The sequence below is a fragment of the Nerophis lumbriciformis genome, linkage group LG02, assembly GCF_033978685.3.
Source record: "Nerophis lumbriciformis linkage group LG02, RoL_Nlum_v2.1, whole genome shotgun sequence".
In the NCBI taxonomy this organism is placed as follows: domain Eukaryota; kingdom Metazoa; phylum Chordata; class Actinopteri; order Syngnathiformes; family Syngnathidae; genus Nerophis; species Nerophis lumbriciformis.
This window is the reverse complement of record NC_084549.2, coordinates 30,927,501-30,941,284: the sequence shown is the minus strand read 5'-3', so window position 1 is coordinate 30,941,284 and position 13,784 is coordinate 30,927,501. Positions and strand designations below refer to the sequence as shown.

General features: G+C 38.4%; 1 protein-coding gene across 6 annotated transcripts in view; it reads left to right on the top strand.

Annotated features, from left to right (window-relative positions):
* Positions 1-13,784, top strand: part of lyst (lysosomal trafficking regulator) — a 103,816-nt gene that overhangs the window by 62,151 nt on the left and 27,881 nt on the right. For 4 of the 6 annotated variants that reach the window (XM_061960704.1, XM_061960713.1, XM_061960732.2 and 1 more), the window contains 12 exons: positions 81-218; positions 291-489; positions 559-687; positions 5,199-5,829; positions 8,067-8,247; positions 8,358-8,527; positions 8,609-8,839; positions 8,929-9,095; positions 11,223-11,375; positions 11,494-11,655; positions 12,009-12,200; positions 13,532-13,743. In XM_061960704.1, the coding sequence (XP_061816688.1) occupies positions 81-218; positions 291-489; positions 559-687; positions 5,199-5,829; positions 8,067-8,247; positions 8,358-8,527; positions 8,609-8,839; positions 8,929-9,095; positions 11,223-11,375; positions 11,494-11,655; positions 12,009-12,200; positions 13,532-13,743 (2,565 nt within the window). The remainder of the gene's footprint in view (positions 1-80; positions 219-290; positions 490-558; positions 688-5,198; positions 5,830-8,066; positions 8,248-8,357; positions 8,528-8,608; positions 8,840-8,928; positions 9,096-11,222; positions 11,376-11,493; positions 11,656-12,008; positions 12,201-13,531; positions 13,744-13,784) is intronic. The other 2 variants (XM_061960722.2, XM_072916020.1) reach the window with 2 other exon arrangements.

The following is a 13,784-nucleotide window of genomic DNA, read 5'->3' as shown; positions in this document are numbered from 1 at the left end:
AGAGAATATGCACATTTCTTATTTCTACAGTGTTCTCATATTTCCTTTCCATCACTCATCACCATTGTTGTTTTGGACAGTGCGGCGTGTGGGAGACACTGCTGGCAGCCTTAGAGATCCTCATCAGGGTGCATCACCCTTATCAGGTCTTCAACATCCGTCAGTTCCTAAAGGCTGAAGTGGTGCACCGCTTCCTGCTCACCTGTCAGGTGTTACAGGTGTGTTTTTAACACAAAGTTGTGGTAGTTACCATACCTGGAAATGACTAACTAAGTGTTATTTGTCTTAAGGAGCATCGGGACGACCATCTGACTGCCATCCCACAGGAAGTCTGTATGTCCTTCATCAAAATAACCCAGGAGGTATTGGGATCACCTCCAGACCTAGACTTGCTCAAACTTATCTATAACTTCCTGCTGGCGGTTCACCCACCGACTAACACCTACGTCTGCCACACGCCATCCAGCTTCTACTTCTCACTGCATATAGGTGAGGAAGAAACCAGTTGTTATCTCTTTGAAAATTGTACCCAAGAGTTTTGATGTCTCTATTTGTCAGATGGGAAGTTATACAATGATAAACTGCAGTCCATCATGTACCTGCGACACTCTAACAGCGGAGGGAAGTCTGCCAGCAGTTCAGTGGTGTCTCTTTCCCCAACGGTGTTCACAGAAGCTCCCCAAGAAGGTACCGCATGACTGCAGTACATCAGATGTAATGCGGTGACACTAAAGCACCTTGCGGCGCAAATACAATTCCATTACAACCCTCTAGTGTGTGGTTAGAACAACAAAGCTTCAGCAGTAGGGCTTTTGTGAACCATGTCTCCTGACAAATGTTTCATTGCAGTGTCAATTGCCACATATTTCCTAGTGACAGACTTGGGTTCTAACATAAAAAAATATGACAATTTAAGATGTTTTTCTTCTTCAAAATATTTAATTCAACTGCCCGTTGAAACCGTTTGTACAGTGCCAATGGATGTTCTCATTCATGAGGTCATTGTAATCTCAGAGCATTCAATATCAACTGGACTGTTAGGTATGTCTTACTGTAGACATTTTGCCTCTAATCCAAGTGTGCTTCATCGCATTGTCAGAAGGGTGGCTCTTTTGCATCTCAACAGTTGTTGTTTTTTCACTATTATACAATAGGGCGGAACAATCCTTGCCCAAGCCCGCCCTCCTTGTGTTGTAGTATGGTTGGGCAATATTGACCAAAACTGATAAAGCGGTATTTTTAGTCTGAATGCTATAAAAATCTTAAATCTTAAAAAAACGTGCTAAATGCTTAAGGTTGCCTTAGTGTTTTACGGCTAGATAACCAGTGTTGAGCGTACTCAGATTATTTTTGTTGTTAATAGTAACGTAACGTGTTGTTTATTCTTATAAAGTAAATAGTTGGCCGTTACTATGTCAAGGCAATTTCATTGATTTTGTTCATTAATGTTAAGTTTATAGCCTCACGCTTCGACTCGCTCACTGCGGTGAAAGCCGCTGGCTGTTAGGTTTAAAACTATTTTTCAACCATTCAGCCGCTATACTGCAGACGGGCTATTAGCAAAGGCACTTTTAAACCGAGTTGTAGCAAAACATTTGACAAACCGAGTGAGCAGCAAAGAGAAGCTATTAGAAACGATATAAAACGATCTCCATCCACACAAGTGTAGTTTCAAAACTGTTTATGTCTACACACAAACGCATACACCTGCTGTCATGCACATTTTGTCCATTTAGAAGCCTGGAAAAAGCCTGCCTGCACGTACACAGAGCCCCGGGAACATTATTAAAGAGCGAAAGCACACCTGTGCTGCTGAAACCCAACACTCATAGAATTATAACATGTTCAGCAACATGGTGATGTATTACATGTGCAGTGAAGTGTACATTATTTCTAAAATCAGCACGCACTAACGAGCCAAGGAAACCATTTTGCATGTTTAAGTGCCTATATAAAGCACACGGACGTGCGTTTGGGCTGCGAAACTCTCGTAGATATATAAAGCATTTAACCATCGATAAAGTACATGTGCAATGAAGTGTACAGTATATGGTCTTTAACATCAGTACACATTAGAAGGAGGATGCTACATGATGTTTTTTTTAGTTGCTTGGTCGCTTTTTACTCGCGTTTTTGTGCATCTACAAAAATGGAAGCAAGACATGTAAGTTAACGTTATGATCTGTTGTTAAACAAGGACTAAAACCATAAGATAATGTTGGACCTTTCTTATGACACAGAGCAAAAAGTCTTGCTTGTCAAAGTTGTCCCATCAGGTGGAGGTTCCACAGTGATCATATCCCAAACAGCTGACTGTCATTAGTGCCTGCAGGAGTGTCACAAAGCCCATTTTGATGTATTTTTCATTAATGTTGAGTGAAAATAGCAGCATGTTAACTTTCAAACATACAGTAATTCCTCTTATAGTATGTTTAAAGCCAGCAAGGCAGTGTTGTTGAGCTTTGGATATGACAGCGTACAACCGTGACGTGGTTACGAGTCTCCGTTTGTGTTGTGTACGCGTATATGCTAAGCGGAGGGTTTTGGAACTCTACACTTTGGCCAGCGTTTGCAAAGGTCTGCATTTTTAAAGACAAATGTATGCGTCTGCGTGTGTACAAGAGGCTTAAACGCAGAGATAAGTATACGTTTCTTAAGTGTCCGTGTTCGTGTGGACATGGCCCAAGACTAGGTCTGACCAAGCTAATGTGTAATACGTTGAGGATGAACACACTAACTGTAAGTAAATAAATAAATGTTATGCTCAAATGTTGTAATCATATTTATTACTACCAGGAGGTATTTTAAAATGCAAAGAACAGTCAAGTAACAGTGTTTCAAGTCACAAGCAAGCATAAACAATTTTCAGTTTCGTTTTTTAAAGTGACATTGTAAACATGCTATCATGACGAAAACTTGATTGAAATGCCTCACAAATAGATTTTTGGCCTGGCTCACATCTTGATTTTGGATGAATAATCTTTTTCCGAGTGATTATTAATCAAGTGACATGTTGCTTGTATTTCTGGACTTGCAGACAATCCCGGTCTGGTAATTTCTGCAAACTGTATTTTGCATGTCCGTCACATTTTCACCTCTTTATTTTCTTTGACTGCGAAGCCAAAATGTGTCCAAACATCCAACTTGAACTTTATGGAAGGATCCACTAGCTGGAGCTTTCCGCTCTGCTCCTCTGTGTTTCCTGCCATCTTTTACTGAGCTGTGCTGCGCAGGGGGATATGGGTGATGTGGTTTGCTTCTTAGAACGGCTCACTCAATAGTGCCACAAAAAAACTACAATGGCGGGTGTAATCCCAGTTTTTGTTTACCGTCACACGTCACGGCATTATTGTGAGAATTTTGGCAAAGTAGGAATTTTACGCAAAATAGGAATTCTTATCTATGAATTAAATATGTTCATTGTTATAAAATAAAAACCTGTTTACTACTTTTAACATTAGTAGAGCCCTCTCGGCATGAAATAACACCCCTAACATTCACCTTTACATTTGTTTTAACCAATCTAGTAGACATAATAATAGAAAATAAGACATACACTGTACTATTATACTTATAAGACCTAAATAAGATATACTGTACAATAATATAGATTTTCATACACACAGAGGTCTTACACACAATCACTAACTTGTAAAAACACTGCAACTTGTTCAATGATGATCGGCTCTCAATACAGTATAGTAAAATGTATTTGGGTTATGGATTATACTTGTATAGCGCTTTTCTACCTTCAAGGGACTCAAAGCGCTTTGACACTATTTCCACATTCACCCGTTCACACACACATTCACACACACATTCACACACTGATGGCGGGAGCTGCCATGCAAGGCGCTAACCACGACCCATCAGGAGCAAAAGTGAAGTGTCTTGCTCAAGGACACAACGGACGTGACTAGGTTGGTACAAGCTGGGGATTTAACCAGGATCCCTCAGGTTGCTGGTACGGCCACTCTCCCAACCCCGCCACGCCGTCCCATTTTTAACCATTTTTACGCTTAAAATGCTTAATTTAGGTAAAAAACACTACAACTTTGCCTAAGTATACATATTTTGTTCCTAATAATGAGCCATAGTAAATGCAAAAAGGTGAGAAACCCTAATATGACTTTTTAATAAATATAGTTTGGAAAAAACACGATTGAGTAAATCCATAATATTCGAAGCGCTAGAGTGGTGAGGGACGATTGTACAGTGAAGATGTTCTGGTGATTGATTACTTGTCCATATAGTACAGGGATACTTAACTGGCGGCACAGGGGCAAAATCGAGCCCAGGATTGACCCCATACCGGCCCCCATATTCAGTTCAAATCTTGGGAGACAAACATTTTTGCAGCAAATTCCTATAAACACTAGAGTGCTCCTGTTGTATAAAGGCCACTGTAAACACATTGGCAGATCCTTGCATTGACATTTTATCCTTGATAGCAAACATTATATAAAAAAAATTATATAACTGAGGGGTTCTTCAAGGCACCTTTTTAAGTCCTGTCCTTGTTTGGCAGTTACATATTTTTTTTGTAATGTCATTTTTGTAACTTTAAGTGTTGCTGTAGCTTGTTTACTTCAGATGCAACTTCTTTAGTTATACTAATGGTGTTCCTCAAGTTCCATTTTATGTCTTCTTTTATTCATCATTTAGGCTATTCAACTGGTGGCCCATGTGTCCAGTTCAAAAAACTTGTGAGAGACTCATATTTTTGCAGCAGATTTTTTTTAAACACATGAGTGCTGTCATAGTGCTGAATTGGTTAACGTGGACCCCGACTTAAACAAGTTGAAACTCTTATTTGGGTGTTACCATTTAGTGGTCAATTGTACGGAATATGTACTGTACTGTGCAATCTACTAATAAAAGTTTCAAAAGAGATGATCTCTGACGAGCTTTTTTGCAGAAAGTCCTTAAATACAGCAAAACACTCTGACAAAATAAATAGATCAAAATCAAATGTCTACTGGAGAGGACGCTGGTTCTCAGGAATATACAAAATAATACTAATAGTGAAGGAAGATGTCTGTCCCCCCGGTACTTACTTTCTGAAAATGTGGCCCCCAAACAATTTAATTGAATAGCCCTGATGTAATGCATTTGTTTTTCTCCATTTCTGTACATTGACTCTGCACAAGGAGGACAGCAGAATGACAAGTTCTAATCATTGACCATTTTGCCTCCAGGCACCCTCCCTGTTCCATCCCCTGAGCACGGAGGTGATGATCAGTCTTTATGCCCACCCAGTCTGGCACCATCTCCATATACTTCCCCTTTGCTGACACCACGCCTTGCGCACAGTGGCTCAAATGAGGCAGGTGACGTTGAGCGGTTGTCGCTGGCCACCCAGCAGGCTCTGGGTAGTACAGAAACGCTCAAGAAAGGAGGAGGAGGCGGCGACGAGCAGCTCCTGAGCAGTTGTGAATCCGCAAAGACTATCTGTGACTCGAAGGAAATAAGCAAAGATGGAGCTCCGCGCACTCCGTCCATTAGCATTGAGGAGGAGCGGGACGAGGCAGCTGAAGTGGACAGCTTGGCAGAAGGGAGTGTGGGTGTTGCGGAGTCCGAGGACAGGTTTGATTGGGCTAGTGACGAGGCGCCTCGACGCCCTGACAGCCTTAAAGGTATCCAGTCCTTCCAGAGGAGCCACAGCAACCTGGCCAGTCTGGGATTGGCTTTCCCAGCTCCAAATGGCTCCTTGGCAATCAGTCGCTGGCCCAGTGCAGCTGACCGAAGCTCTGTACCAGAAGACTGGGAAAGTTACACCTACTCTCCTGGCTATCAGAGGACACACAGCAAAACTGATTCCAACGACCGGTATGTAGAAACTAAGTTCTATGGAGGTTCATTTGTGTCTTTATTACGAAAGCTTTTTTTTTTACACCGAATTTTTGTCACTGAATTTTTTGCGTTTGAATTTTGTGACCTGAATTTTTTTGCATCAAATTATGCTAACAATTTCATTTAAAAAAGTCAGTGTTTTAAAATTCAGTGTATGAAATTCAATGTAAAAAAATCTGTGTATTTATTCAGTGTAAAAACGTTTAGTGCTGAAAATTTTGTTGTCGAAAAATTGGCTGCTTCAAAGAGTAAGAGTCACTTCTAAACTAAACAGACCATCTCAAAAATGGGAAAAGGTTTTGTTTTTTTACTGAATTGTATGAAAGTCAGAATGTACATAAAAAGATAGCATGTGGGATTTACAATATTAATTTACAATACAACAATAAAACTGAATATGTGAAAAATATCAACATTGCTCCTCGATGTGCTGTTTTTGCACAATGTTACTGATAAACTCGACAGTGTCAAGTTGAAACAGACGGACACAAACTCTGTTGAACAGGAAGTGAACTCACGTGACATGAAACAATGATCACCCTTTACAATTTACAATAAAAGATAAACATATTTAAACACACAAATAAAAATAATATTAAATAATATCGTCAGAACAATATTTAATTATTAATATTTGGTTCCTCTGCCAAGAAAGTATATTGTTTAGTTAAAAATGTTGTTAAAATGTATTTTAGTTATTAATAAAAATACAACTTGGTTAAAATATTTTAGTGTGTGTACAAGTGCTTTTTCAGCACATTCAACAATACCACGATAATAATGGTAACCGTGATCGTTTTGGTCAACATTACTTTATATAGCCGTTTTGTTTATTGTTTTGGTTGTGTGTATTTGAGGGTCTCCCACTCTTCTTAAAGGGGAACTGCACTTTTTGGGGAAATTTTGCCTATCATTCACAATCACTATGAAAGACATGACTACGGATGGATTTTTTTTTTTTGCTTTCCAAATATTAAATAAATTAGATAAATTGTATTCTGTATATTACGTGTTATACAAGTTTTTGCCACTTTTTGTCACGCACTTTGCTTTTTAAAGACACACATTCACACACTCTGCTTTCATGGACCGTTTTTAAACGGCATATGCCAGATATATTACGTTTTTAGGCTTTTTTTTTTTTTTTTTTTTCAAAAGTAACGCAATAATTAACTTTTTATGTAATTAATTACATTTATTAAATTGTAATTCCGTTACTAATTCAATTACTTTTTTTGGCACAGTAAGGAGTGATTATAATTGATTAATTTATTAAAGTTATTTTCCAAAGAAAATAACTGCCCGAATAATTTTCAGGAGCAAAAAATACATAGAGAACGTGTTATTGAAATTTTGATCATCTGGACGCTACGGGTCCTTTCTGTGGGTAGCATAATATCTGCGTCTTGTCTATGGTCAAGCATGGTGGTGGTGTGAGGCTGCATAAGTGCTGCCAACACTGGATTGCTGTGGTTCATTGATGGGCTGCATGGCAGTTGTGCTAAACATGTACTTATTTACGCTCGGGTGTACTCAGTTTTGTTGCCAGCTTTCAGACGATAATGTTTGTATGTTGAGGTTATATATCAAGGAGTTATACTCAAGTTTCATCTGTGTAGCATTGTTGAGAAATTATAGTAAAATGTTTGAAATGTTACGGGTGTACTCTTGTGAGATACTGTACACATAAGTAACAACTTTTATTGTAAGGCAGGCTGAGGTTGTCAAACTGTTTAAAATGTAAATAAATGCCTTAGCTAAACAAAGAGAGATTGTGGATGTATTAGTTTTTTTTGCTGTAAATTCAAAATTCTACTTGGTAAATATATACCATAATAAATAACCTAGTACAGTGATTCTCAAACTGTGGTATGTGTACCACTAGTGGTACGCGGGCTCCATCTCGTGGTAAGCCAAATAATCAACAGATTAATGTACATTGTTTTATTTTCCTATATTCAAACACAGTACTGTTCAAACTGTGTGTAATGTTACAGTGCCCCAAAAATATTAAATATAGTTGTTAAATAAAACCTCTGCCTTGTTCGTAATTAATATTTAGACCTACTATGCTACTGTATTTTAATGTGGGCCATTATAGTGGTACTTGGAGATCCAAGTTCTTTCTGAGGTGGTACTTTGTAAAAAAAAGTTTGAGAACCACTGACCTAGTACGATGTCATGAACATAACTTGAGTGGTACTTTGTCACAGGTCCAGTACGGAGGACTGCCTGGTGCTCATCTGCTGTGGCCTCTATGACCTTCTGAAGGGTGTTCTGCTGCTGCTGCCAGACCTCATGCTGGAAGAGGTCATGGACAAACTCATCCAGCCTGAAGCGCTAATTGTCCTCGTCAACCACTCGTCACCACTCATCCAGCAAGGCGTCATGAAGGTCAGCCCTTGTATTTCCACATAAGGGGAGAAAAATGAACATTTGCCAAAACTTTTGATGGTGTTATTGGAAGATAAACTCTCCTCAAGGTATTCTCCCTTATTTCCTAGCTGCTGGATGCATACTTTAGCAGGGCCAACAAGGAGCAGAAGGAGAAATTCCTGAAAAATCATGGTTTCTCCCTCCTCGCCAACCAGCTGTACATCCACCAAGGAAGCCAGGGGCTAATTGAGTGCTTCCTCGAAATGCTGTTTGGTCGCCCAGTGGGCATGGAAGAAGAGTATGTTTATCTGCATCTTTTAAATGTGCTTCATGTGTAGATTATTTGATGTAGTACATTTTTTACCCTGTGATTCTATAGTCTAGATCTGGACGAAATGGAAACCATCTCGCCTTTCACAAAGCGCTGTATCATCCCAGTTTTGGGTCTTATTGAGAACTCCCTGTGTGAGAACTCGTTGGTGCACAACATCCTATGCATGTTGCTGCAGCTTCTCAACGCCTGCCCCAAACTGGCAGATATCCTGCTAGATCACGGACTGCTCTACGTGCTGTTCAACACCCTCTCCACTCTCAATGGACTGGAGACCGGGTATGGCGGTTCAAACAATTTACCCCCTGAAACACCCTGCAGACTGTCTGAGTTTGAATCCTATCATGTGCTTCTTATTTATCTTGCAGAATTCCCCCGAATGACTACAAGCTCCTGGTGTGTGACATCCAGCAGCTGTTGGTAGCTGTCACTATCCACTCCTGCAGCTCTTCAGGGTCACAGTACTTTCGCATCATTGAGGATCTCATTACCTTGCTTGGTTTCATGCAAACCAGCAAGATGCGGCGCACGCAGGGTAAGGACTGGGCTCCTGAAAGTTATTCATCAGTGTTCAGTGTGTGTTCAATACTCTGAAGACATTGAGCTGTCAAGTTCTGTTGCAGAACAAAACAGGGCTCATTATCTACATTTGTAGTAGTACATGTAGTACATTAAATGTGACAAACTCCAGGCTCGGGGGTCAGATATAGTTTAGTCTTTATTTGAAGGGACAATGCACCGAGACATTAAGCTCAAAGACAGATATGTTCTGCACCAGATTATAGCTAAACAGCTCATTTCCATCTGCAGTCACAGGCTACCTAAATTAAAAAGATACAAAAAATATGGGATAAAATTATACTACAGCATGCAATCAAATTAGGAAAAGTCATAAAATGCCCTTTCATTGACACATACTTATACATTACAACCACACCTCGTTTACATCATCACACATAGACAATACATGCTTTTGTTCACATCTGTCATCATTTGTAAAAAACAACCATGATTTTACCAGACACACCTCACAGCTTACAACAAAATTTTATCATGCATAAATATAATACTCATTAAGTTGACATGTCAAACATAGTGCCCACCTCAGTGACCGTGTGAGCAACTTTTATTGCTCCAAAGCCACTTTTTAACTTAAAATGTGAATGAAGAATAATCTGTTAAGACTTTTCAAGTTTGTTGTGAGATCTGGCACCTCACATTGTTTTATCCATCCATCCATTTTCTACCGCTTGTCCCTTTCGGGGTTATGTGGCCCGTAAAAGCCTTGAAATAATGTGCAATAAAGCACTTACTTTTTCTTACTAAATGTAGTTGATCAGGATCAAAGTGGATTTTGGAAGGTTTATAAAACAAATAAAAATTGTAAAGATGTTAAAAAAAGGTTGCACTAATAACACCATTTTTTTCCCATTAATTTGTTTTAGTACAAAACATGTATCAAATTAAATCCAGTTTGATTGAAAAAGTATAAAAATTGTTTTCACATACAAAAAAAGTGTGGGAAAAATGGGAAGGAGGTGGGGTGAGTGCATTCCAAATAAAATCCTGCTTAGGGCCCCAATTCAATTGTGACAGAAAATGTGCATGTACTGCATGCGATTGTAAACTCTAATATTATCTGATTATCCAAAAAATTATATCAGAATGTCATATTTTCCTTTTTACAATAAAATCTGCTTGTCACCGGCATTATAAGTTAAAGCAAGTTATCCATCAATTTATAAATAAAAAATACAAAAATTAAATGCTTATGCAACTGTGTAATAATACCATGAGGCGATTATACATTAATGATTTTAGGATAGGATAGGATAGACTTTTTTTATTCAAACAATGGGGAAATTACGTTGTTGCAGTGTAGATTTTTACATACAGTAACAGAAGTCAAATGTAAGGGAAAAAACAAAAATGTTAATAAATACTACATATTGCGCACTAATATGTATAGATAAAAGATCAAATAAAACCAAAAACACTAACATCCGTATTGCACACAAAGAGAAAAGATCACAGTAATCACATAGATACACAAGGGGTGCTGTAAAAAATTGATTCACATCTGAATCGCAATTGTCATTTATTCCGGTTTAAAATCAATTCATAGTGTTCAAAAATCTTTGTTTTTAAATTTTGTATTTTTTAAGAATCAAATTTTAAAAATATGTTTTTAAGCAATTTTTGCGTGTACTCGCTGCACGTATACAACATTAGTCCGCAGCCAAGAGGAGTTTTTGTAACCTGTAATCCGTTTTGAAATAGTTTCATAATTTTCATTCCAAATAATATATTGCAAGAATCGTTTTGAATCAAAAATCGATTCTGAATCGAATCGTCACTCCAAAAATCGGAATCGAATCGTGAGTTGTTAAAAGATTTACTTCCCTGTTACAATCGGCCCTATAAGGGCAGCCATAATTATGATGTGGCGCTCTATAAAAACGAGTTTGACACCCCTGATTTACAAAGTGGAACACCATTCTTTCTCTCATTTTTTGCTTTAATATAACCAATATCATTATCAATATATCCAAAACCAATTTGTGGATACTAAGGGAATTTTAAAAGCACCAAAATGTTTATATTGAGTTATTATTTTTGTATTGTTGCATCACTTTCTCTCCCCCACTTTTTTTGGTTCTAGAGATGGCAGTTGCTTTGCAGTTCCGTGTCCTTCAGTCGGCTATTGAGTTCATAAAGACAACCGCCAATCAAGAGCCTCAAAAGCTGAGCAGCTCCCATAATGCACCAAGCTCTCCGCATCATGCCATTTATCAGAAACGAAAGAGCATCGCAGGTCAGTGTCTGACTGGAGAGTGTCCCCTTATTATCTTTGTTGTCAATGTCCAGGTAAAAACCCACCACCATCTTCACTCTCGTACGTTCACTGATCATTTCCTCGTCCCGAATTAAAGGTTCCATTGCCTTGAAAGACTCCATTATCCCCCGCATTCCCAGGCAGCACTACTGCTCCTACGGCCAGATTCCCTTGCCCTCTCACTTCAACTTCCTGCCCCAGGACTCCCCCATCCCCTCCCCTACTGGAACTCCATCCTACATGCTCCACTGTGATGCAGGTAGCTGGGACTAGTCTGGTTCGCAGCAGAGAACATTCCCCCGCACATGGGACATGTTTTCAAATGTTGCAGTGAACTCACCCACTTTTCACTTCAACTCACGTAGCAATTAAATTAAAACTACTGGTGCTTCTGTGTTTGAGTGTGCATGACTTTGACAAAAGAATGCTTCATTAAATCAATGTCAAGCATTCCTGCACAGGTGGTGTTTTAATCACTGGATCTTCACACTCTTCTTTTTGACTTTTTCATATACTGTAAATTTTCTAGGCGTTTACTGTCAGTAGGGCATGCATTCATTTTACGGTCCTAAGCCTTTTGTGCGCTCACATGTTCATTTGTCGTGCTTGCAGGCCGACGCCGCTTCTCTCTAGCCCAGACGGACTCTCTACTAGTGCGCATGCGCTCGGTTGCAAGCGACGAGCTCAACCAGATGATGCAGAGGAGGATGAGCCAGGAAAACCCTATCCGTGCAAGTGAGACAGAGTTTGTGCAGAGGCTGCAGAGGCTTGTGGTCCTTGCTGTCAACAGACTCATTTATCATGGTAAGCAAAAACTACTCTTTCTCCTCATGCAAATGTTTATCTACATTGCTTGAAAGTACTTCATTTTAGAGAAAAGTGCTTGAAACTTGCTTTGTGAAATTGTATTTCCTTTGCCTTACCTCCTCGAAAGCTTTAAATATAAACCCTACAAAAATATTAAACTCTAGGTGAATTGATACAAGATTATTTTAGCACACTATACTGGAAAAAATGCACCTCGTTTTGGAATTTTGCCTATCATTCACAATCATTATAAAAGACATGATGACCGTTGAATTTTATTTTTTTTATGCATTCTTAATAATAAATAAATGTAAGGTTAGGTTTGCTTACAGCGAAGCCATTATTACTATTTCCTATTCTATTATGAGACATTTTTCATCTAATTGGGAATATATGAACATTCCAGCAGTAGGCATCCCAATGACAGCAGACATTGTACAGTAAGTGATGTTGTATTACGTTTGTTGGCTCTCATGAAGTCTGCAGTGAGCAGAAATCAGTGATTGAGAAAAAAAAAAGCTAATGTTGTGATGCGTTTTTTTAAATCAATGCGTTGCGTATGCTTTAATGATCAAAATACGCAAATATTAAAAGTTATTATAAATGTTCCCTTCATTACATTACATATATACTTACATCATGTATATAAAACCCTAATGGAGGTGTTTGGATGTTTTTAGGGGCTCTATAAGCAAAATTGAACGGCTCCCATAAACTCCATTGTAAGCAGACTTTTGATCGTATTTATTTAATATTTAGAATGCTTTAAAAAAATAACATCTATAGTCATGTCTCTCATAATGATTGTGAACGTTAGGCAAAATTCCCCAAAAAGTGCAGAGTGGAAACAAATGACTACCAGTTATTTTTGAAAAATTGCAATTTGCACAAGTCAAAATTGTCTTGGTAAGATTTCTTGAAATGAGACGTTATATAGTACTTAAGCTGCAAAAACTTAAGCGATCTTGAAATTAAGCAATTAAAACTTATTAGCTTAACTTACTATAATTGTGAAGTTTTGTATCTTATAACAAACTTGTGATGCTCGAAAGTATAATTTTTTTTCTTTAGAAGACCTATTGCCTAAAAATAAGATATGACTCACTGAAAAATACTATTCAGGGGACTCTGACTTGTATTAAATTTGTTTGGATAATTTTTACTACAAATTAGAATTACTTAGTGAGAAAGTGAGTTTTTACTGTGTACAATCCATTTTAATTTTACATATGCACAGGTATGTCATTACTACAACTGGTGTGTACCTTTTGATTTACCCTTAAGTAAGCAAAATAAGACTCTCATTCTGCTTCCTTTTCTCATTTTAGATGTCAGTCAGGACTTATTTGACCTGTTGAGCATCCCTGATTCTCCAGACCAACAGCTTTTCACACCAGAACCGGGAGACCAAACGCATGACGAGAGTGACTCAGCCTCTGCTCCGCATTCGCCTATTCCCTTTACACTGCCACCCGCCAGCAAAAAGAGCTTACAGAAAGACATCCTCAAGCTCATGATGGACGGGATTAAAATCAGCTTGGTAAAATTGAATTGTTTTTTTTTTTAAAGATTGTGATTGTT